The sequence below is a fragment of the Callithrix jacchus genome, chromosome 5 (genome assembly GCF_049354715.1).
Source record: "Callithrix jacchus isolate 240 chromosome 5, calJac240_pri, whole genome shotgun sequence".
In the NCBI taxonomy this organism is placed as follows: Eukaryota; Metazoa; Chordata; class Mammalia; order Primates; family Cebidae; genus Callithrix; species Callithrix jacchus.
This window is the reverse complement of record NC_133506.1, coordinates 99,229,809-99,252,621: the sequence shown is the minus strand read 5'-3', so window position 1 is coordinate 99,252,621 and position 22,813 is coordinate 99,229,809. Positions and strand designations below refer to the sequence as shown.

The 22,813-nt window shown below is 38.7% G+C and overlaps 1 protein-coding gene and 1 non-coding gene across 2 annotated transcripts in view; one reads left to right on the top strand and one right to left on the bottom strand.

Moving 5' to 3' along the window:
• Nucleotides 1-247: 247 nt before the first annotated feature.
• Nucleotides 248-22,813, bottom strand: part of CCT6B (chaperonin containing TCP1 subunit 6B) — a 47,603-nt gene continuing 25,037 nt past the window's right edge. Inside the window, 12 exon segments of the mRNA XM_002806847.7 lie at nucleotides 248-376; nucleotides 379-436; nucleotides 1,266-1,338; nucleotides 3,523-3,629; nucleotides 5,248-5,377; nucleotides 12,810-12,957; nucleotides 13,254-13,350; nucleotides 14,085-14,167; nucleotides 15,994-16,039; nucleotides 16,041-16,124; nucleotides 16,126-16,149; nucleotides 16,619-16,729. Coding sequence (XP_002806893.5) covers nucleotides 341-376; nucleotides 379-436; nucleotides 1,266-1,338; nucleotides 3,523-3,629; nucleotides 5,248-5,377; nucleotides 12,810-12,957; nucleotides 13,254-13,350; nucleotides 14,085-14,167; nucleotides 15,994-16,039; nucleotides 16,041-16,124; nucleotides 16,126-16,149; nucleotides 16,619-16,729 — 997 coding nt within the window. The 3' untranslated portion in view covers nucleotides 248-340.
• Nucleotides 8,974-9,114, top strand: LOC118154343 (small nucleolar RNA SNORA67). Its single transcript, XR_004744210.1, has one exon. It is a non-coding gene; the product is annotated as a small nucleolar RNA SNORA67 (small nucleolar RNA).

The window sequence follows — 22,813 nt, the reverse complement described above, 5'->3', positions numbered from 1 at the left end:
CATTTATACCCTCTGATAAATTGGAAATTTACTTGGGTGCATTAAAACTCTATGTTGTTAATTAAAACTTTCCAAAAGGTGTAAGAATCATAAATATCCTATGTTATAAAAACTGCAATAGCATATAACATATATGTGGGAAGTTAGGACCCTTGGGGAAATATTTCAATTATTATTCCTTTACTGTAAATGTATTTCTTGTGTTCTTCATACCTTGATGAAATATTTTTGAGACTGTTAAGACCCGAAAGATATAAACTGCATTTATTGTGCAGAAATTCAGAATGGCTCAGGCTACACAAAAGTAGTCAGATATAAAGGGTATTACATTTCATTTTCTTTAAGAGTTGATTTTGAATTCCATCACCCTTGGAGAGAAGACATCCCAGCTCGCATAATTTCATCAACCAGGAGAATGTTGGTGGGAATCACTGTGCTAAAGAAAAAAATTAGAGAGTGAGTAAAGCCTACCTAACCCACTCTTAACTTTTTCCCCCAGCAATCTTTAGCTATGTAGGGTACTTGGTTCTTTAATGATGTTGTATGATATTTTATGAGACAAGGCTATTATAAATAGAAATGTCACCCTTTTTTTTTTTAAACGGAGTTTAATTCTTGTTGCCCAGGCTGGAGTGCATGGTGACACCTCAGCTCACTGCAACCTCCACCTCCCAGGTTCAAGCAATTCTCCTGCCTCAGCCTCCCGAGTACCTGGGATTACAGGTGCCCACCACCACACCCAGCTAATTTTTTATTTTAGTAGAGACAGGATTTCTCCATGTTGGCCAGGCTGGTCTTGAACTCCTGACCTCAGGTGATCCACCTGCCTTGTCCTCCCAAAGCGCTGGGATTACAGGCGTGAGCCACCACGCCTGGCCCAAATGTTACCCTTTGTATTATAATTTCAACTCTTTTGCTGATAAGGTGGATGCCTGATTTATATTCCAACAAAATTGAGCTTATTTTTACAATATCATTTGATTTTCTCCACCATGCATGTGCTACTATTTCAGCAAAATTTCCCCTTTACCTTCCCCCTGAAATAGATTAATTTTTCTTATAATTTAACACTGCTAGACCTAAAACATAAAAGGGACTATGGACTATAAAATGACAGAAGCTATTCCTAATAACTGAATACTACATCTTTCATACACTTGACAATTTTTCCACTGTAGAGTGACAAAAATAATAGAAATATTTTCATCTTAATATTATCAATTATAACTCTAAAGGTCTTTCACTTTATGTTCATACAAACTTACCAAGAGTGAAGAAGTTGTTTTTTTACACAATAATTATCCCAAACTCCTTCATCTGCTGCTACCATTGGCTCACCTGCAAAGTAAAAACAATTTTAATACCAAAATATTAGTATTTTCTATTAATATTAATTGGTACCTTCTAAAAATACTTAATACACTACCAAAACTACTTTTGTCATGGTCATCAATGACCTCCATATTGTTAAATCCAATGGTTGATTCTCAGGCCTCATCTATCAATATTTAACACAGTTAATCACACTCTCCTGCTTACTCTTTCTTGTCTGCCAGGACACTACATTCCCCTGGTTTTCTTTCTTTTGCACTAGTGGCTCTTTTTCTGATTACTTCACTGGTTCTTCCTCTCCCTCCCTGACCTCTCAATGTTGGAGTACCCAAAGGTTCAGTTATAGACTCTTTTCTCTCTACACTTACTCCCTAGGTGATCTCATCCAGATTTTTAGATTTCAACCATACACATCTGATGACTCTCAAGGTTGGGAGCAGGGGAGGTTGTGATGTTTTGTTTTTGTTTTTAAGACAGAGATCTCTCTCTGTAACCCAGACTGGAGTGCAGTGGCGAAATCTCGTCTCACTGCAACCTCTGCTTCCTGGGTTCAAGCAATTCTCCTGCCTCAGCCTCGTGAGTATCTGGGATTACAGGTGCTCTCCACCATGCCTGGCTAATTTCCATATTTTTAGTAGAGATGGGGTTTCACCATGTTGGCCAGGCTAGTCTGAACTCCTGACCTCAAGTGATCTGCCCACTTCGGCTTCCAGAGTGCTGAACTACAGGCATGAGCCACTGCGCCCAGCCTGACTCTCAAGTTTTAATCTCCAACCCAGACCTCTTCCTTCAACTCCAGACCCATATATCCAACTTTTTTTTTTTTTTGAGACAGAGTTTCATTCTTGTTGCCCAGGCTGAAGAGCCACGGCAAGACCTCATCTCACCATAACCTCCGCCTCCCGGGTTCAAGTGATTCTCCTCCCTCAGCCTCCTGAGTAGCTGGGATTACATGTGCATGCCACCAGGCCAGCTAATCTTTTGTATTTTTAGTAGAGACGAGGTTTCACTATGTTGGCCAGGCCAGTCTTGAACTCCTGACCTCAGGTGATCCACCCACCTCGGCCTCCCAAAGTACTGGGATTACAAGCTTGAGCCACCGCGCCTGGCCCAACTTCTTTAATTAAAAGATTGCAGATGCTTCAACCTTGACTCTGCCAAAACTGAATGCTGATGTCCTCTCACCCACAACCTACTCCAGCCAATCTTTTCCACCACAATTGATTACAACTCCAACCTTCTGCTTATTCAGCTGACTTCTCCACAGAGTGGAAAGTGGCCAGAGTGATCCTCTTAAACATAATTAGGCCATGTGCCTGGCCAACATGGTGAAACCCTGTCTCTACTAAAAATACAAAAATTAGCCAGGCATGGCAGCTGGCACCTGTTAATCCCAGCTACTTGGGAGACTGAAGCCAAAGAAATGCTTGAACCTGGGAGACAGAGGTTACAGTGAGCTGAGATCATGCCACTGAACTCCAGCCTGGGCGACAGAACCAGACTGTCTCATATATTAATTAATTAGGCCATGTCACACCTCTACTCAAAATTGCTCCCTGCTCCTCTAAAGGAAAAGCCAAAGTCCTGAGACTGGCCCAAATGCCTTTGCATGATGTAAGCTTCTGTCACCTCTCATACCTCCTTCCTCCTTCCTCAAAAACATCAGACACTGGCTTTTCCCCTGGCTGTTCCCTTTTCCTAGAACACTTAACCCCAGTTGCCCACATGGCTAATTTCCTCACTTCCTTCCACTTTTTTTCAACGGACATCTTCTCAATGGTGCCTATCCTGATCAACCTCTTAAAGCTGTCATTCTTTCTCTACCCTCCTGTACTAGGGTTCGTGATCATTATTATACCACTCTTTGTCATATAATTCATTTCTTTCTACAATGCTGAAGGAGTTTATTTATTAAAGTTATTATTTACTGACTACCTTCTCCCACTACAACATAAGCTCCCAGGGGCAGATAATTTTGTCTGTTTTGTTCTATGTGAAGCCCAAGAGAAAAACAAGTACTTAATAACTATTTCTTAAATGAATGAATATTTTAAGAAGCTCAAAAATAAATTATAGGCATCTAAAATTTAAATATTAAAGTTACCCAAACCTCCACTCCTTTACTAGAAGATCTGGATAACTGAAGAATACTCTCTTTATTAAGCAGCTAATTTTCCTTCACTTTCTTACCTTTATTCAAATCTATGCCAACAAGTTGTTTTGATTCGAAATGCTCAGCCTGAACTTTTACTAGTGTTTCCTGTGGGTCATAACCAGCATTCTGAGCAAGAACCTTTAGGAATAAAAAATAATAATAAATATAGATGCATAATACCTTCACATATATCAAATATAAAAATACTCTTTAGTCTTGTAAAAACACATCTATAACATGGCAATCAACTCCCTTTTCCACTTTTAATCTAAATCAAATTACTATTTCATCTACCTAGTAGTTTTTATATTTACTTAAACATTTCCCCTTGCACATCACACTAAATTCTGAGGACATCAGAGTTCCCCATTTCCAGCCTACTACATTCATTTCCCTCCTTGCAAAAGGTTTTTGTTTGTTTGTTTGTTTTTTGTTTTTTTGGTGTGGAAGGAAGTAGAGTGATGTTCTTGTTTCCTCTAGAGCCACTAGCCACATACCCTCCAATTCTTCCTAGGCACTTGCTAGGGAAACCAGAATATTTGCAGCACCTTTGTACCCCTCATCTTCATGAGGAAAGTCATGACCTGTGGTAACAGGGTTGGAGATACCCACACTCCAAACCAGGCTCATTTCCAAGTGGTCCCAAATCACCAGCTGGTGAGGAAAAAGGTACCACCAATGTATTCTGGGGTTACCAATTTCTGTCAACAACAGGATCATACTGACTTTGCTGCTCTAGGGAAAGAAAAAATAGAAATCTAATTCACAGGCTGGGCGTGGTGGCTCACGCCTGTATTCCCAGCACTTTGGGAGGCCGAGGCGGGTGGATCACAAGGTCAAGAGATCGAGACTATCCTGGTCAACATGGTGAAACCCCGTCTCTACTAAAAATACCAAAAATTAGCTGGGCATGGTGATGTGCGCCTATAATCCCAGCTACTCAGGAGGCTGAGGCAGGAGAATTGCCTGAACCCAGGAGGTGGAGGTTGCAGTGAGCTGGGATTGCGCCATTGCACTCCAGCCTGGGTAACAAGAGTGAAACTCCGTCTCAAAAAAAAAAAAAAGAAAAAGAAATCTAATTCACAAAGATTTCACAAATTACGAATAATTTTAATAGAAATTAGCAAAGAGATTTTGCTAGTATTGTTAATAATGTTTTGATTCATGGTAAGAGCATCTTTAAAGTAATTTTAGGATATTTCTAAGGTGGTTCAAAACCAATTAAGGCAAAGAGAAAGGAATGGTTGTTTTCTGTCCTTAGGTTGCTACATGGAAAAATTCTGTTTTCTCTTTTTCTAGGAATTATAATGGTGATGACAAACGGAAGGTTATATCTCGGAATGCTAAACAGCCTCAAGTCCTCACTCTTTACAAATTGATTGCATTTGGATACCACTAACAAAGCAAAGATGTACCATAAAATCTAACTACATTTTAAGTTCTAAACTTTTTCATTATGATTAATTAATCATGAGTCATTTCTGAAGGAAATTTTTGGAGCCACTGTAATTTTTGGAACTCAGAGAAGCAAACAAGGGGATAAGTTGGCTATTTCACGAGACGGTGCAAGGATTCTGGGCTGTTATCCCAAAAGTTTCCCTGCTTTAGTTGTAAAATACCTAAGAGAAAACTGTATAAGGAAATGCATATAAATGCCTGTCTGTCTACTCCATTAACTATCAGATAATATGTGCAATTTGTAATTAAACACCTTTGTGTCTAACCAGTTGTTATTTGGCAGAAAGGGTAGTTATCCCTTGGGAATAATGAGTAAAACATCAGCAAAAGCTTGGACTCCAAGATGAGCTCTTCCTGTTACTCTTTTCTTGTATGTAACAAGAGCTTCCTCCATTGCCACTTCAACTGCACCAGTCCCAGGAACCACACAACCTATCGGAGAGAAAAAAGATGATTGGCAAGACATGCCATAAAGACCAAAAAAGAGATAGATAAAAAAAGCAATTAACTATTCAACTATGTTTTACTGTCTACAGAAATCAAATAAATTGCACAGCTCAATAATTAGTTGTCTTATGAAACATTTTGAGGTTCTATGTCATTAAATAAATAGGCATAGTACAGATAACTGGCTGCAAACAGCTTATTTCGCTGCTTATCCTCTGGTAAATGAGAATAATTTCTTTATACCTTAATCTCTTTATAACTATTTTTTTTTTTCTGAGATGGAATTTTACTCTGTCACCCAGGCTGGAGTGTAGTGGCATGATCTCAGCTCACTCCAACCTCTGCCTCCCAGATTCAAGTGATCCTCCTACCTCAGCCTTCTAAGTAGCTGAGATTACAGGTATACACCACCACACCCAGCTAATTTTTGTATTTTTAATAGAGACGGGGTTTCACCATGTTGGCCAGGCTGGTCTTGAACTCCCGACTTCAAGTGATCCACCCACCTCCACCTCCCAAAGTGCTGGGATTACAGGCATTGAGCCACCGCACCCAGCCTTATGACTACTTTTAAGAGGTCATTATTTTTAATTTATATTGACATGTAACTGATTACAATATCTGACATGAAAATGTTTTAGGCCAAGATAATTTGGCCATAGTTTTTGATAGGGAATTCTTGGAACTCAATGAAGTATTTGTTTTTTGTATTGGAGCAGAACTCAAACTGCTATCTAAGAAAAAATTTAAGTGGTACTATTTTCTAAAGCAAGAATTTTGGTTAAACACATCAATTTTCACATCAGGATATGACTTTTATATCTGCTACTTGTACGGTTTCATAAAGTTTATGACTGTTACTTAAATCAGTAAATTTGCTTCAGAATCACCCATCTTTAAAACAAAACAGTACAAAAATAATCTCCCTTTTATCTCACATCATTTTAAAATTACTACCCCTTTTCTGCTTCACTTCACAATATAATCAAAGAGTTGTTTACCTACCAGATGATTACATCATTACCTCCCATTCACATTTTTAAGAAGTTCCTTGTTAAATACAGAATACACTCAAAAGAATATTTATATGTGTAGAATATAAAGAATAAATGTACAAATAAACAAATGTATCCATGTACCTACCACCCACCTTAAGAAAGAGATTACTAGAATCTTTGAAAACCTCCCTGATCCCATTCCTTGTGAAAACACAAGGTATCAAAATTTTAGCATTCCTAAAGCACTATTTAAAGAGAAATTTATACCACTATCACCTATATTAGGAATGAAGACAGTTCTCAAACTAATGACCCCAGCTTCCACCTTAAGAAACTAAAAAAGGGCAGGGTATGGTGGCTCATTCCTGTAACCCCAGAACTTTGGGAGGCCAAGGCAGGTAGATCACTTGAGCCCAGAAATTCAAGACCACCCTGGGAAACATAGTAGGATCCTCTCTCTACAAAAAATACAAAAATTAGCTGGGTGTGGTGACACACACCTGTTATCCCAGCTACTTGGGAGGCTGAGGTGGGAGGACTGCCTGAGCCTGGGAAGTCAAGGCTTCAGTGAGCCATGACCAAAGTTGAAACTGTAGATCAGAGAGGTCAGTAAACTTTCTGTAAAAGGCCAGTTAATATTTTTCAGGCCATAGCATTTCTTTTGCAACTATTCAACTCTGCCACTGTAACCCAGAAATAGCCACAGACAGTACACAAACAAAGTAATATGGCCACATTCCAATAAAACTTTATTTACCCAAAACAGCCAGCAAACCAGATTTAGATCCTAGATAGTAGTTGATGGTCCTAACTTAGATGAAGTGGACAAATTCTCAAAAGACACAAATCACTAAAGCTCACTCAAACAAAAAAAAACCTTTATAGGTCTATGTCTATTAAAAAAATTGAACTTGTCATTAAAAGCTTTCTCACAAAGAAAACTCCAGGCTCAGATGGATTTATTGACAGTCTACTAAACATTTAAGAAAGAAACAGTACCAATTCTCCACAATAACTTAACACTTTCAGAAATTTGAACAAGAAAAACTTTCCAATTCACTCTATGAAGACAGCATTATTCTAACACTGAAAAAGATAAAAGTATTATAAGAAAAAATATACACAGACCCTTACAATATATATGTAAAAATTCTTAACAAAATTTTAGCCAGTTAAGTCAAACAATACATAAAAAGGATAATACACATAGTAGCATTATTTACAATAGCCAAAAGGTAAATGAAACGCAACACATATTTCTATTAATAGACAAATAAATTGTGGTATATACATATAATAGAATATTATTCAACAGTAAAAAGGAAGGAGATTCTGGCACATGCTACAACATGAAGGAACCTTGATGACACTATGCAAAGTGAAATAAGCCAGATACAAAAGGATAAAAACTGTATGATTCCAATTATATGAGATACATAGAGTAAACTCATAGATACAGAAAGTAGAATGGTGGTTACCCAGGGCTGGAGAGGTAGGTAGGAAATGGAGAGTTATTGTTTAATGGGTACAGAGTTTCAGTTCTGCAAGGAAAAAAAGTTCTGGAGATGGGTGGTGATAATGGTTACATAACACTGTGAATGCACTTACTACTACTGAACTGTACACTTACAAAGTGTTAAACTGTAAATTTTACGTTATGTATATTTACCACAATTTAAAAACATGTAATCCATTAAATTTTTTAAAAGATGCATTACAACTAATATCGTTTATCCCAAGCATGTAAGGTTAGTTGAACAGTTGAATCAATCAATGTAATTTACTGCATTAAAAAATTAAATGATGCCCGGCATAGTGGCTCATGCCTATACCCACAGAACTTTGGGAGGCCAAGGCAAGCAAATCACCTGAGGTCAGAAGTTTGAGACTAGCCAAGCCAACAGGGTGAAACCCCATCTGTACTAAAAAAAATACAAAACTTACCCGGGTGTGGTAGTGTGCCTGTAATCCCACCTACTCAGGAGGCTGAGGCAGGAGAATTGCTTGAACCTGGCAGGCGAAGGTTGCAGCAAGCCAAGATTTTGCCATGGCACTCTAGCCTGGGTGACAAAGCAAGACTCCATCCCCCCCCCCAAAAAAAAAAACCTAAATGAAAAAAATCATATGATCATCTTAATAGATGCAGAAAAAGCATTGGGCATTTATTCTGTGAGAGAGAGAGAGAGAGTGTGTGTGTGTGTGTGTGTGTGTCAAAAAAAAAAGTTTCACTCTTGTTGCCCAGGCTGGAGTGCAATGGTACAATCCAACTCACTGCAACCTCCACCTCCCAGGTTCAAGAGATTCTCCTGTCTCAGCCTCCCAAGTATCTGGGACTACAAGTGCCTGGCACCACACTTAGCTAATTTTTGTATCTTTAGAAGAGATGGCATTTCACCATGTTGGCCATGCTGGTCTCGAACTCCTGACCTCAGGTGATCCACCCGCCTTGGCCTCCCAAAGTGCTGGGATTACAGGCGTGATCCACCACCCCCAGCTTGACATTTCACATTTATTCCTGATTAAAAACTGTCAGCAAACTAGGTGCAGAAGAGAACTTCCTCAACCTGATAACAACCTATAGCTATCCAAGGTGATTCCCTCTCCAAGGGGACATCCAGTGCCCCTCTCAGGAAAGTAGCAACTTGGAATAGAATCTGGCATGCCTAAGGTCTTTGGGGGAACAGGGATGCTTATTTCCTCTGCTTTCCTTGGCTGCCTACATGGATATCCATGTGTCATCCCTTCGGGATAGACTCTCATGCATATGCTGAAGAGTTGTCTTTCTTGATGCAGGCCAGAGGCATTGATGTGCAGCAGGTTTCTGTAGTCATCAACTATGACCTTCCCACCAACAGGGAAAACTGTATCCACAGAATTGGTCGGGGTGGATGGTTTGGCCGTAAGGGTGTGGCTATTAACATGGTGACAGAAGAAGACAAGCAGACTCTTCGAGACATAGAGACCTTCTACAACACCTCCATTGAGGAAATGCCCCTCAGTGTTGCTGACCTCATCCGAGGGGCTGTCCTGCCACCTAACCCCAGCCAGAGTTCAGTCTTGGGAGGAGCTGAGGAGTAGCAGGAGGCGGGAGGGAAGGGAGCCAAGGGATGGACATCTTGTCATTTTTTTTTTCTTTGAATAAATGTCACTTTTTGAGGCAAAAACAAAAAAACAAAAAAAAAAACTATAGCTAACATCATACGTAATGGAGAAAGATTGAATGCTTTCCCCCTAAGATCAGGAATGAGGAAAGGATGTCCATTCTCATTATTCCTAGTCAACATTATACCGGTAGTTCTAGCCCATGAAATAAGGGAGAAATTTTTTAAATATCCATATTGGAAGGAAAAAAATATAACTGTCTTATTAGCAGACAACACGATAAGTTATATAGACAATTCAATGAAGCCTATAAGACAGCTAATAGAACTAATAAGTGATTTAGCAAGCTTGCAGAATTCAATATCAATGTATAAAAATAAACCATATTTCTATGTATTAACAACTAACAATCAGAAATTGAAATTTTAAAAATAACATATACCATAGCAAAAAAATAAATGAAATATAGAGAGATAAATATGGGGGGAAAAGTGAGGCTTGTATACTAAGAATTACAAAATATTGCTGAGATAAATTCAAGAAGACTCAAATAAATAGATAAGATGATATTCATGAGTTAGATGGCTCATTATTAAGATATCAACTATCCCCAAATTGATCTATAGATTCAATAAAATTCCAATCAAGTCAAGTGCAATGGCTCACACCTGTAATCCCAGCACTTTGGGAGGCCAAGGTGGGAAGATTGCTTGAGTCCAAGAGTTTGAGACCAACCTGGGCAACAACATAATGAGACGTTGTCTCTACAGAAAATGAAAAAAATAACCAGGCATAGTGATGCACAGTTGTGGTTCCAGCTACTTGGGAATCTAAAGTGGGAGAGTCACTTGAGTCCAAGAGTTTTAGACCAGCCTGGACAACAGCATAATGAGACATTGTCTCTACAGAAAATAAAAAAGTTAACCAGGCAGAGTGATGCACGGTTGTGGTTCCAGCTACTTGGGAAGCTAAGGTGGGAAAATCACTTGAGCCCAGTACGTGAGCCATGATCATGCCACTGCACTCCAGCCTGGGCAACTGCGTATGACCCTGTCTCAAAAACAAAACAAAACCAAAAAAAAAAAAAAAAAAAGATTCCAATCAAAATCCCAGCAGAAGTCTTTTTGGTAGAAATTGACAAGCTGATTCTAAAATTCATATGGAAATGCCAAAGACTTAGAATGGCCAAAATAACTTTAAAATGAGAGTTAACAATACTGATTTCAAGATTTATTATAAAGCTACAGCCATCAGGACAGTAGGATATTAACAGTAAAATAGACAATACATCAGTAGAACAGAAAAAAGAGCACAGAAATAGAACCACACAAATATGAAAAATTGATTTTTTTTATACAGGAGCAAAGGCAATTCCGTAGTAAGAAGTAAAGTCTTTTCAACAAATAAGACTAAAACAATCTGATACCTTTATATGAAAAAATGAACTTATATCCTACTTGTACCACATATAAAAATTAACTTAAAATGAATCACAGACCTAAATGTAATACCTAAGACTATAACACTTTTAGAAGAAAATCTTTGTAACCCTATGTTAGGTAAAGATTTTTTAGATACCACACCAGAAGCATAATTCATGAGAGAATAAAAATAATAAATTAGATTTCATCAAAATTAAGAACTTCTCTGAAAAGCACTGTTAATAATAAGTCATAGAGGAGAAAAATCTGCCAATCATATACCTGAAAAAGCACTTGTATCCAATATTTATACAAAGAACTCTCAAACTCAGAAATAGAAAACTAATAACACAATTTTTTTTTCCTTTTTTTTTTTTTTGGAAATGGTCTTGCTCTGTCACCCAGACTGGAGTACAGTGGTGTGATCATAACTCACTGTAACCTCAAACTCTTGGGGCTCAAGTGACCTTCCTGCCTCAGCCACCTAAGTAGCTGGAACTATAGATGCAGACCACCACACCTGGATATTTGTGTGTATGTATGTAGAGTCATGGTCTTGCTATGTTGCCCAGGCTGGTTTCAAACTCGTAGGTTCAAGCAGTCCTCCCACCTTGGCCCCGCAAAGTGCTGGAATTACAGGTGAAAACCACTGTGCATGGCCAACGATCCAATTTTTCAAAGGGCAAAAGATTTAAACAGATAATTCAACAAACATGTGGAGGGCAAATACACACATTAAAAGATGCTTAACATCAGCTGAATGTGGTGGCTCATGCCTGCAAATCCCAGCACTCTGGGAGGCTGAGGTGGGAAGACTGCTTGAGGCCAGGAGTTCAAGACCAGCCTGGGCAACATAGAGAGACCTCATCTCTACAAAAAGATTTAAAAATCAGCCAGGTGTAGGCCGGGCACAGTGGCTCACGCCTGTAACCCCTGCACTTTGGAAGGCCAACGCAGGCAGATCACCTGAGGTCAGGAGTTCGAGATCAGCCTAGCCAACATGGTAAAACCCTGTTTCTACTAAAAATACAAAAGTAAGGCAGGTGTGGTGGGGTACACCTGTAATCCCAGCTACTTGGGAGGCTGAGGCAGGAGAATTTCTTGAACCTGGGAAGCAGAGGCTGTAGAGAGCCGAGATCACACCATCGCACTCCAGCTTGAGAACAAGAGTGAAACTCCAACTCAAAAAAAAAAAAAAATTAGCCAGGTGTAGCGGTATGCACCTGTTGTCCAGCTAAGGTGGGCGGATCACTTGGGCACAGGAGTTTGAGGCTGCATGATCACGCCACTGTACTCCAGCCTGGGTGACAGAGCAAGACCCTGTCTCAAAAAAAATTGTGTCTGTCTGTCTGTGTGTGTGTGTGTGTGTGTGGTTTGCAGCCAGGCGCAGTGGCTTATGCCTCTAATCCCAGCACTTGGGAGGCCAAGGCAAGTGGATTGCTTCAGCCCAGGAGTTCAGGACCAACCTTGGCAACACAGTGAAACCTCATTTCTATCAAAAATACAAAAATTAGCCTGTTTCAAAACCTGGTCTCAAAACAAATAGATTAAGATTTAAAATTTAAAAGTAAAATTTTTTTAAAAAATTTTAAAAGGCCAGGCATGGTGGCTCACACCTATAATTTCAGCACTTCAGTAGGCCAAGGAAGGCAGATTGCTTGAACCCAGTAGTTCAAGACCAGCCTGGCCAACATGGCGAAACCCCATCTCTACTAAAAATATAAAAAATTAGCCAGGTGTGGTGGTGCACACCTGTAATCTCAGCTACTTGGTAGTGTGAGGCAGGAGAATCACTTGAACCTGGGAAGCGGAGGTTGCAGTAGGCCAAGATCGCATCACTGTACTCCAGCCTGGGCCACAGAGCGAGACTCTGTCATATCCATCACAAGAGCTTACCATCTTCACTGGCATTTTTGATAGCATGAAGTCCCTCTCTTATGGCATCCTTGATTTGTGTGAGAGTATACTTATTTGGTCCTTTAACCAACAAGGTGACAGAGCGAGGGTTAACACACTCCTCAATAAAAGCGAACTTTTCTTCACCCTAAAGGACGGCACAAAAATATATAACTTTAATATTTAATGTCATTCTAAAATCAACACTTAATTTATACTTGAATGCAATCTTCATGTGAATTTTTCTTATCAAGCATAATTAAAGATACATTTTAAAGGAGTTAAGTTATATCTGAACTCTTAACATTTAGGTAAATAAATTGTAAAATCTGTTCTGTGAATTAGATCTGAAAACACAAAACATGAAATAAAAGATCAAGTAATATTTTAAAAAAAGAAAGGCTTGGTATTCACTTTATAACTACTATTCACAGAAATACTCACTAATGTGTACCCATATACAAGACCAGCATGTCCCAAGCAATCTACAGTGAGATCTTCAAAAGAATTCATAGCCATTCCACCACAAGCAAGAGAGAGTCTGAAATTACATATATGTCGCCATAGCTCAATTATGAAAAACATAAATAATAATTTCTTAGAGAAGAAAAGATATGCAAAAGACTGTATTGTTACTGTATTGTACTGTTTGGGTTTTGTTTTTTAATTGACTAATAAAATTATCTATATTTATCGAGTACAACATGATATTTTTAAATATGTATATACTGTGGAATGGCTAAATCAAGCTAAGAATACAATACATTGTGTATTCTTGGGTGGGTTTGCAAAACATTTTTTAAAATAACAATATATTGTTATTAACTATAGTTGCCATGTTGAACAATAGATCTCTTGAATTTCTTCCTCCTAACTAAAATTTTGTATCCTTCGACCTACATGTTCTCAATGCCCCTCCCCTCCCACTGCCCCAGTCCCTGATAACCACCATTCTACTATCTACTTCTATGAGTTCAACTTTTTTAGATTCCATATATAAAAGTGAGATCATGCTGTATTATGTTGTATTATTTTGTTTTTAAAATGTTTTAAAAAGATAAAAACTTTCCTTATACTTCAACAAAGTTCTGCAGTAAGTTAACAACCTTGCTTTTTGACAGTTCAATTATTTACTGAAACTAAGAACAAAATTTGGATTTTTTATGCTACTCTTTTGTTCAACAACATTTACACATAAGCTAAAAGGAAAATACATGGGCTAATTTCCATTTACTCTGTTAAAAACTTGGGCTATATAATTATCTGCAAGCTTACCTTTCCATATTTCTTCTTTTTGCTCTGCAGAGAGCTGCTATTCCATGTTTTGCAAGAGTATCTAAGGAAAACGGATCGATTCCCTATAAGCAAGTTAGCATAAAAATGATAAACATGTTTTAAACCGGTATTTCTCAAACCTTTTGGTCTCAGCACCACTTTATTTTCTTAAAAATTATTAAGTACCCAAAGAGTTTCTGTGTATGTAAGCTCTATCTACAATATTTATCATGTTATAAAAACTAAGAAAATTTTTGAATATTTATTAATTCATTTAAATAATAAGCCCATTTTATGTTAATATATACAATGCTTTAAATTAAAATTTACTATACTTTTGAAAGCAAAAATATATATAGTGAGCTAATGCTGGCATTATTTTACACTTTCGCAAATCTCTTCAATGTCTATCTTCATAGAAAACAAGTGGATTCTCATATCTGCTTCAGTATTCAATTTGGAATGATATGTTATTTTGGTTTAAGTTTATGAAGAAAATCTGGCCCCACACAGATAAATATTGTAAAAGGAGTAATATTTTAATAACCTTTCAGACAATTATGGAAATTCTCCTTTGATACTATACCAAAACTCAAAAAGTAATAGTTTCTCAAAGGTTAGTTTCACTATGAAACCACAGCAATGAGCTTTTAATACTATCTCACATTAAAACACACTGGTGTAATTAGAACACTGAATGGATTATTTATCCATGTACGATTTTATAAAAATCATGCATTTTTAGTCACGTAGGTAGTATTAGTTCATTGAGTTACACAAAGTTTCCACATGTTGCCACATTTTATGTTATACATGTGGAAACTTTACCTCAGTGAACAAAAAGTCACATTTGTCACTACTATTAACAGGAAGGTCTTTTAAGTACCGGAAAGCTGTCAAGCTCACATGGCAGATACAAGTTTTCTGAAATTCTAATTTTTGTTTAAAAGTTCAAATATTATTACCAACAAATACTGTCAGTTGTTTTAGGTGATAGGATTTCTTCATTCATTTTTGAGAAAAATCTACTGAATACCCATATCTAAATAACCATAGTTTGTCTGCCAGTCATTCTTTCAGGTAAAAGTGGCATTCTATGAAAAAGTAGCTAGTTTAGCTCGCAATTCAAACAATTACACAAGTGCTTTCCTTCAAGACAACCAGCATATTTTGGTAAGCAATAGAAGTGCTTTGTTGTTTCTAGTTCCATAATCCCAACACTTGGGTAGGCCAAGGCAAGAGGATCACTTGAGGCCAGGAGTTGGAGACCAACCTGCACAACATGGCAATACCCTGCTTCTACCAAAAAAAAAAAAAAAAACTTAAAAATCAAGCAGGCATGGTGGCACACAGCTGTAGTCCTGGCTATTTGGGAGACTGAGGTGGAAAGATCACTTGAGCCGAGGAGGTCAAGATTGTAGTGAGCTATAAGTCTTCCACTGCACTCCAGCTTGGGAAACAGAGCAAGAACCTATCTTAAAAAAAAAAAAAGTTTTGTGCATGCCTCATATTTTATCATACATAATAATAAAAGGATGCATGTTTAAGAATCCAAATTTAATACAATTAATAAGTTTTAGCAATTGATCAAGACATTCTTAAATGAAACTGACTGCCTTTTTTTTTCACTGCAAGTGAGCAGTGGTGTGGCAGTAAGGAATGCAATAACTGCTAGTATAGATTGGTGCTACTTCTCTGATTTGTAAGATGCCAGCAGTTTTACAGATTGCTTTTCAACATCATTGCAAATGTCAATTCAATGTAAAAGGCATAATTATTATTATGAAAATAATTTTTGACCTCACAGACTCTCTGAAAAAATCTTAGGAATTCCTAGGGGTCCACAGACCACACTTAGAAATGTATAAGAACATTTACAAATAATTAAAATCTAAACTTTCTTTCTCACCTTCTGATTAATGAAAATGAATCCTTTATTGGACTGAGCACAGACTGTCCTTCAGGTCTATTATTTTTTGTACTCTATCTTCAATAAATTTTCTTTCAGCTTTTACCAATTTCTCTTTCTCTTCTACAGTCATAAAAGAAACCAGAGTTCACGACTCTAAAAGATTAATAAAAACCAGCTAGTAAAGGCAGGAGAAAAAAGGAAAAAAAGGTGGACGTAGTTACACCATACATCTGGAAGGAAAGAGAGATTTTTTGTTTGGTTGTTTTTGAGACGGAGTCTCGCTCTGTTGCCAGGCTGGAGTGCAGTGGCATGATTCCGGTTCACTGCAACCTCTGCCTCCTGGGTTCAAGCGATTCTCCTGCCTCAGCTTCCTGAGTAGCTGGGACTACAGGTACAAGCCACCATACCCACTAATTTTTTTTTTTTTTTCTTAGTAGAGACAGGATTTCACCATGTTGGCCAGGATGGTCTTGATCGCTTGACCTTGTAATCTGCCTGCCTTGGCCTCCCAAAGTGCTGGCATTACAGGCGTGAGCCACTGCGCCTGGCCCCAGGAAAAAGATTTTAAAACAACTTTAGAAAAAAACAATTTCTAAAGTTATAATGAGAAAGTAACATGTACGTTTTTTCATATTCTAGTGAAACATTGCAAATAAGGATAAATGCATCTTCTGCTCACTTCTTCATGTCTGGATGACGGGCACCATGATCCAAAACTAATCCTCGGATCAACCTATTAAAAAATTAATGTTTCTTGCTTTGAATATATACTCTAAAATTTTGTATAAGATTATAATTATACTCTTAAAGTTATATCAATACTGCCAGCACACACATTGTTTCCTTGTACCAACTTTAACAGTTTTTGGTGTTTTTGTTTTTTGTTTTCAGAGATGAGGGTCTCACTATGATGTCCAGGCTAGCCTCAAACTCCTGGGCTCAAGCAATCCTCCTGCCTCAGCCTCCCAAGTAGTTGGGACTAAAGGAATGCACCACCTCACCCACCTCCTTGCACTGACTTTAAAACTAATATATAATTAGTAAAATTAGGAAAGAGAATCTACTTTAACATAGTGTGACTACGAAGTTGCAATAAAAAGTCAAGCCAGAATTATTTTCTAAGTTACATGATTCAAAAATATGACAGCATATCATGTAATGAAAGGTATGCATACAATGAGTTTCTTAGGAACATTTATTCAAAATGATTATATGGAACAATGAAAAATTATTAACCTAAATGTCCAACAATAGGGTATTATTCAGAAAATAATGAGCCAACTATTCGACGGTTATAAAAAGTATATCTGATAACAGGCAAAAATATTTATAGGGCTAGCTGATAAGCACAGAATAACAAATTCCATATAAAGCATGACTATAACTATTCTTTTTTTTTTTTTTTTTGGCGGGGGGGACAGAGTTTCACTCTTGTTACCCAGGCTGGAGTCCAATGGTGCGATCTCAGCTCACCGCAACCTCCACCTCCTGGGTTCAGGCAATTCTCCTGCCTCAGCCTCCTGAGTAGCTGGCATTACAGGCATGTGCCACCATGCCCAGCTAATTTTTGTATTTTTAGTAGAGACAGGGTTTCACCATGTTGACCAGGATGGTCTCGATCTCTTGACCTCGTGATCTACCCGCCTCGGCCTCCCACAGTGCTGGGATTATAGGCGTGAGCCACTACGCCCGGCTAACTATTCTTTTAAAAACAAACAATTCAGCATTAAAAAGAAAAAAAATGAGAGAAACCTAAGAGTACTGTTATGCTTGGGTGGTAGGAATACAGATGATTTGGAAAGGAGGTGTTTTTTTCCTGTTTTCCAGATATTCTTTCAAGAACAAATTTTTTTAACTTTATGAAATTAATTTACAAAACATTTAGGGGATGGACTTTCTACTTATGAATGCTTTATACCTAATTTTTGTTATATATTTAAAAAATAATTTGTAGCAGTTCAACATAATTATAAGGAAGTTTTCAAAATTTTAATTTAACTGAATTACTCCACCTCTTAATAGAATGTAAACATGTCTAGGAAGAAACAAACAAAATGTTCAACATTTCTCACTTTTCAAGCCTCCTTCACTTTTCTCCCTTCCCACTCTCAGCAAATGACATTGTTTCTTTAAGAAAATAGAAACATTGTCCCAATATTACTTCTACTAATCCACTTGCACTTGAACCTGAACCTCCTACTACTATGAAATGAACTGTCTGTGTTCCTCTCTATGGGTAACCCCTCTATTTACCTACTGGATTCCATTTCCCATCTCTGTTCTTGCACTGTCCCCTAATCCCCCATATCAGTACTTGCCTACAGGACCATCCTTACCAGCATACAATCTTGTGGTAACAATTCCTATCATTAATACAAAGAATCCTTCTCCCTCAGCCCCATTCCCATATTCCCTTCTAGCTACTGTCCCATTTCTCTGTTCTCCTTTATAGCTAAATTTCTCTCAGTTACCATTCTCTGTTGAGCCCACCTTCAATACGACTTTATTTCCACCTCTTTACTCAATCAGCTAGCTGAAAAAGTAAATGTTTTTCAAATATAACCATCAACTGTCAGTTCACAGCAATGTACTCAAACTTTCAGCAGCATATGACACAGCTGATTACTGTCTCCCTGAAATACTTTCTTCTCTTGGCTTCTGGGGCACCACTCTCCCTTGGCTTTAATGCCTCATTGACTGCCCCCTTCTCAGTCCCTTTTGCTGAATCCACCTCATCTTCTCAAAGCCTAAAACATCCAAGTTCCCAGGGCTCATGCTTTAAATGCTTTAAAATTCCTCTACTATATTCACTTCACAGACCATCTCATTAACTCATGGCTTTAAGTCATCTATGTACTAATGATTCTCAAATACATGCTTCTAGTGCAGACCTCTATTCTGAACTCCAGACACATCTCTCCAACTTCTTACTCAACATCTCCACATGGATCCCTAAAACATTCTCCAAACTATACTCTTGATTTATTTCCCCAATCATCTCCTAGTCTTCTCCATCCAAGAAACAGCACCTCCACTTTTCCTGCTGCTCATGCAAAAGCCCAAGAGATATCCCTGACTTCTCTGTTTATGTCATGTCCTACGTTGGACCTTCAACAAATCCTATTGCCCTTTCCTTCTAAGTACACCCTAATCTAAACCACGTTCATTTCACACTTGTACTATGCCAGCATTCCTAACTGGTCTCTGGTTTCTGCCCTTGCTCCTCTTTTACCTCCCAATCAGCCATTTTGTGTGTATTTCTCACACAAAAACCACAGATAATGTTCTGAAATATAAATCAAGAACTTGTTATCCTCAGCAATAGTAGGCTAACTGGGATCAGTCCTCCTATCAAAAACAACTAAACATGCTGGCTGTTCAGCAGAAAACCTTAGCAACATTGGAGAGCTATAAGATAGTAAATAATCACTAGGCCAAACTAAAATAAAACAGAAACTCCAAGAGGTAAGTAGAGAACTGCAGTAACTGTAGGTTTTTTTAATCTTAAAGTCATTTGACGATCCAGGCAAATCTGAACTTTGGTTTCAGTGTCTTCACAATGAGAAGAAAACAGAATCAAAAGCTTAAAGCTCACCCAAGGTGGAGTGTCTTACAGGAGACCCTCTTCACATTAAGTTGGAACCACAAAGGACTACATACTCAGGATTATCCAGAAAGAAGGGCTAGTAATCAGCCCTCACTTGGACTTAACAGTCAGAATTCATATCAAATGGATATTCCCAAACCTCAAGCTGTGAATTTAATTTAAAGTAGTCCCTAGGCTCCTTGAGGCAGCAAATGCAAATCCTCTCTGCAGAAGGGCAACTTCATTCTAGTTCTCAAATTATTTCCACCAGTACTTTTTTCAAGTACAATGAATGGCACATATGGAAACCAAGTATGATGAGCATGAACCAGAAAATACAATAAACACCAGAAAGAGACAAGTCAAAACTTTAGATATTATAATTATCAAACATGAACTATATGTTTAAAGAAAGAAAAAAGGGCAAGTTTGGAAAGATCTGCAAGGAATAGAAAACCATAAAAAGTAACATGGCATATTTTAAAAAGAACCAAATAGAACTTCTATAAATAGTAAATAAGGACATCCACACATATACACACAGATATTACAAATTCAAGAAAACAACAGAAATACATCCATATGTCTAATAAAAGAATGTTACAATGTCTATAGCAGCACTATTAATAATGGCCAAAAATTGAAAACTACCTAAATGCTAATCAACAGTAGAATGAATAAACTGTAGTATACTAACACGAGAAAATACTAAATAGCAATGAGAATGACCAATCTACTAATCACACAAAAATACAAATGAGTCTCACAAACAATATTAAGTAAAAAAGTCAGAAACAACCCTACCTTATGATTCCACTTATACAAGTACAAAACAGGTAACAATCTATGCTGTAGAAACTCAGATTACTCTAGAAGAAATATGGCTGAAGGGAGCAAAAGAGGGGCTTTTAAGGTACTAGTAGATCTGTTTCTTGTAGAGTGATGATTACACAGATATATTTGGAAAATTAATCAAGCCATATTGGTATGATAGGTGTACATTTTAGTGTGTATTACACTTGATTAGAAAGTTTTTTACTTAAACCAAGGGATTGGTTTTAGAGTAGACACTGCTTAAAAGAAAATTAGGGAAAAACAAAATAAATCACTAGAAACTATCCAGAAAGCAACACAAAAGGGACATACAAGACAAAATTAAGAACATCAAGCAAACATTTAAATGGAGAAGGAGAGACTCAAGATGGCGCTGTGAGAACAACCCAGGATTGGAGCCCGCGTTGAATTCGCAAACGGTGAGTCAGTGCTGCATTTCCAGACTGATCTTTGTTGCCCACAGAACGGGGAAACTCCCAAGTATAAAAAGACACGGGACGCCAGGCAGTAGGTCTGCCTGGCGAAGCCGGCAGCCGGGGCGGCGGCGGCTGGCCCTACCCAGCAATCCCCACAGGGCGCGCTTGTCCGGGTGCCTTGTTGAACCGGCAACCTGAGACTTGAGAGGGCTGGACTTGAGACTGAACGAGACTTGCACAGTAGCCCAGCCCAGGGGATTGCAGGGACAGATCGTTTGGGATACCCAGTGGGACGAACAAAACCGCGATTTCAAACTATCCCGGGCAGACGGTCCGAGATGCTCTGTGGGGGAGGGGCATCCACCACTATGGAGCAACCTGCCCCAACTGATATACACGCCCACTGCTGATGCAGCCAGCCGTTGCCGAGGCAACCCGCCCCTACTGAGATACACGCCCACTGCTGACGCAGCCTGCCGTTGCTGAGGCAACACGCTACAACGAAGAGACTCCGCCGCAGGGCGTGGCGGAGACCACAGCAGAGCCGGCAGGAACAGCGCGAATCACACAACAGCAGGGCGGAGCCTCGGCAGCCAAACAGTGGCTAGTCTGCCTTTGAGCTGGGCAGGACACCTGATCGGACATCCAAAAATAAAGCCCAAACCCCTCAACACAGAGCATTTGAGAAAAAAAAAAGGGTTGTGTAATGAGCTGTGTTGCAGCAGAATCAAACATAGCAGCCTAACAGCCCTGAATGAACAACAGAGTGCACAGCTCAGCAATTAAACCCCTATAAAGTACAAACTGTCTCCTCAAGCAGCTCCCTGACCCCTCTATATCCAAAAGACTGTCATTAGGCAGGCATCATCCTGGGACAAAGAGAGCAGAAAAAGAAACTGGTAGCATCCCTCGCTGTGCCACGGCTACTAGAGGTGCACCCCAGACAAGCAGGGTCTGGAGCGGACCTCAACAGTCGTACAGTGAAGGGGCCAGACTGGTAGAAGGAAAACCAAGCAACAGAAATACTTCATCATCAACATTCTGGGTGTCCACTCAGAGACCCAATCGAAAAGTCAGCAACTACGCAGACGACCAGCGGACAAATCCGCAAAGATGGGAAGAAACCAGCGCAAAAAGGAGGAAAACACCCCCCGAAACCAGAACACCTCGCCTCCTAGAAAGGACCAAAACTCCTCACCAGCAAGGGAACAAAGCTGGACGGAGAATGACTGTGACGAAATGATGGAATTAGACTTCAGAAGATGGATAATGAGAAACTTTGGTGAGCTAAAAGATCATGTATTAAATCAATGCAAAGAAACTAAGAACCTTGAAAAAAGATTTGAAAAAAGATTCGAGGAAATGATAACAAGAATGGATACCTTAGAGAGGAATATGAATGAATTAAAGGAGCTGAAAAACACAATACAAGAACTTCGCGAAGCAAACGCAAGTTTCAATAGCCGAATTGACCAAGCAGAAGAAAGAATATCTGAAGTCGAAGACCAACTCAATGAAATAAAACAAGAAACCAAGATCAGAGAAAAAAGCGCAAAAAGGAATGAACAAAGTCTCCAAGAAATGTGGGACTATGTGAAAAGACCTAACCTACGTTTGATAGGTGTACCAGAAGGGGACGAAGAGAATGAATCCCAGCTGGAAAATACTCTTCAGGACATCATCCAGGAAAATTTCCCCCACCTAGCAAGACAAGCCAACACTCAATTGCAGGAAATACAGAGAACACCACAAAGATATTCCGCAAGAAGAGCAACCCCAAGGCACATAATCGTCAGATTCAACAGGGTTGAAATAAAGGAGAGAATACTAAGGGCAGCCAGAGAGAAAGGTCGGGTCACCCACAAAGGGAAGCCCATCAGACTCACAGCAGATCTCTCGGCAGAAACACTACAAGCCAGAAGAGAGTGGGGGCCAATATTCAACATTCTTAAAGAAAAGAACTTTCAACCCAGAATTTCAT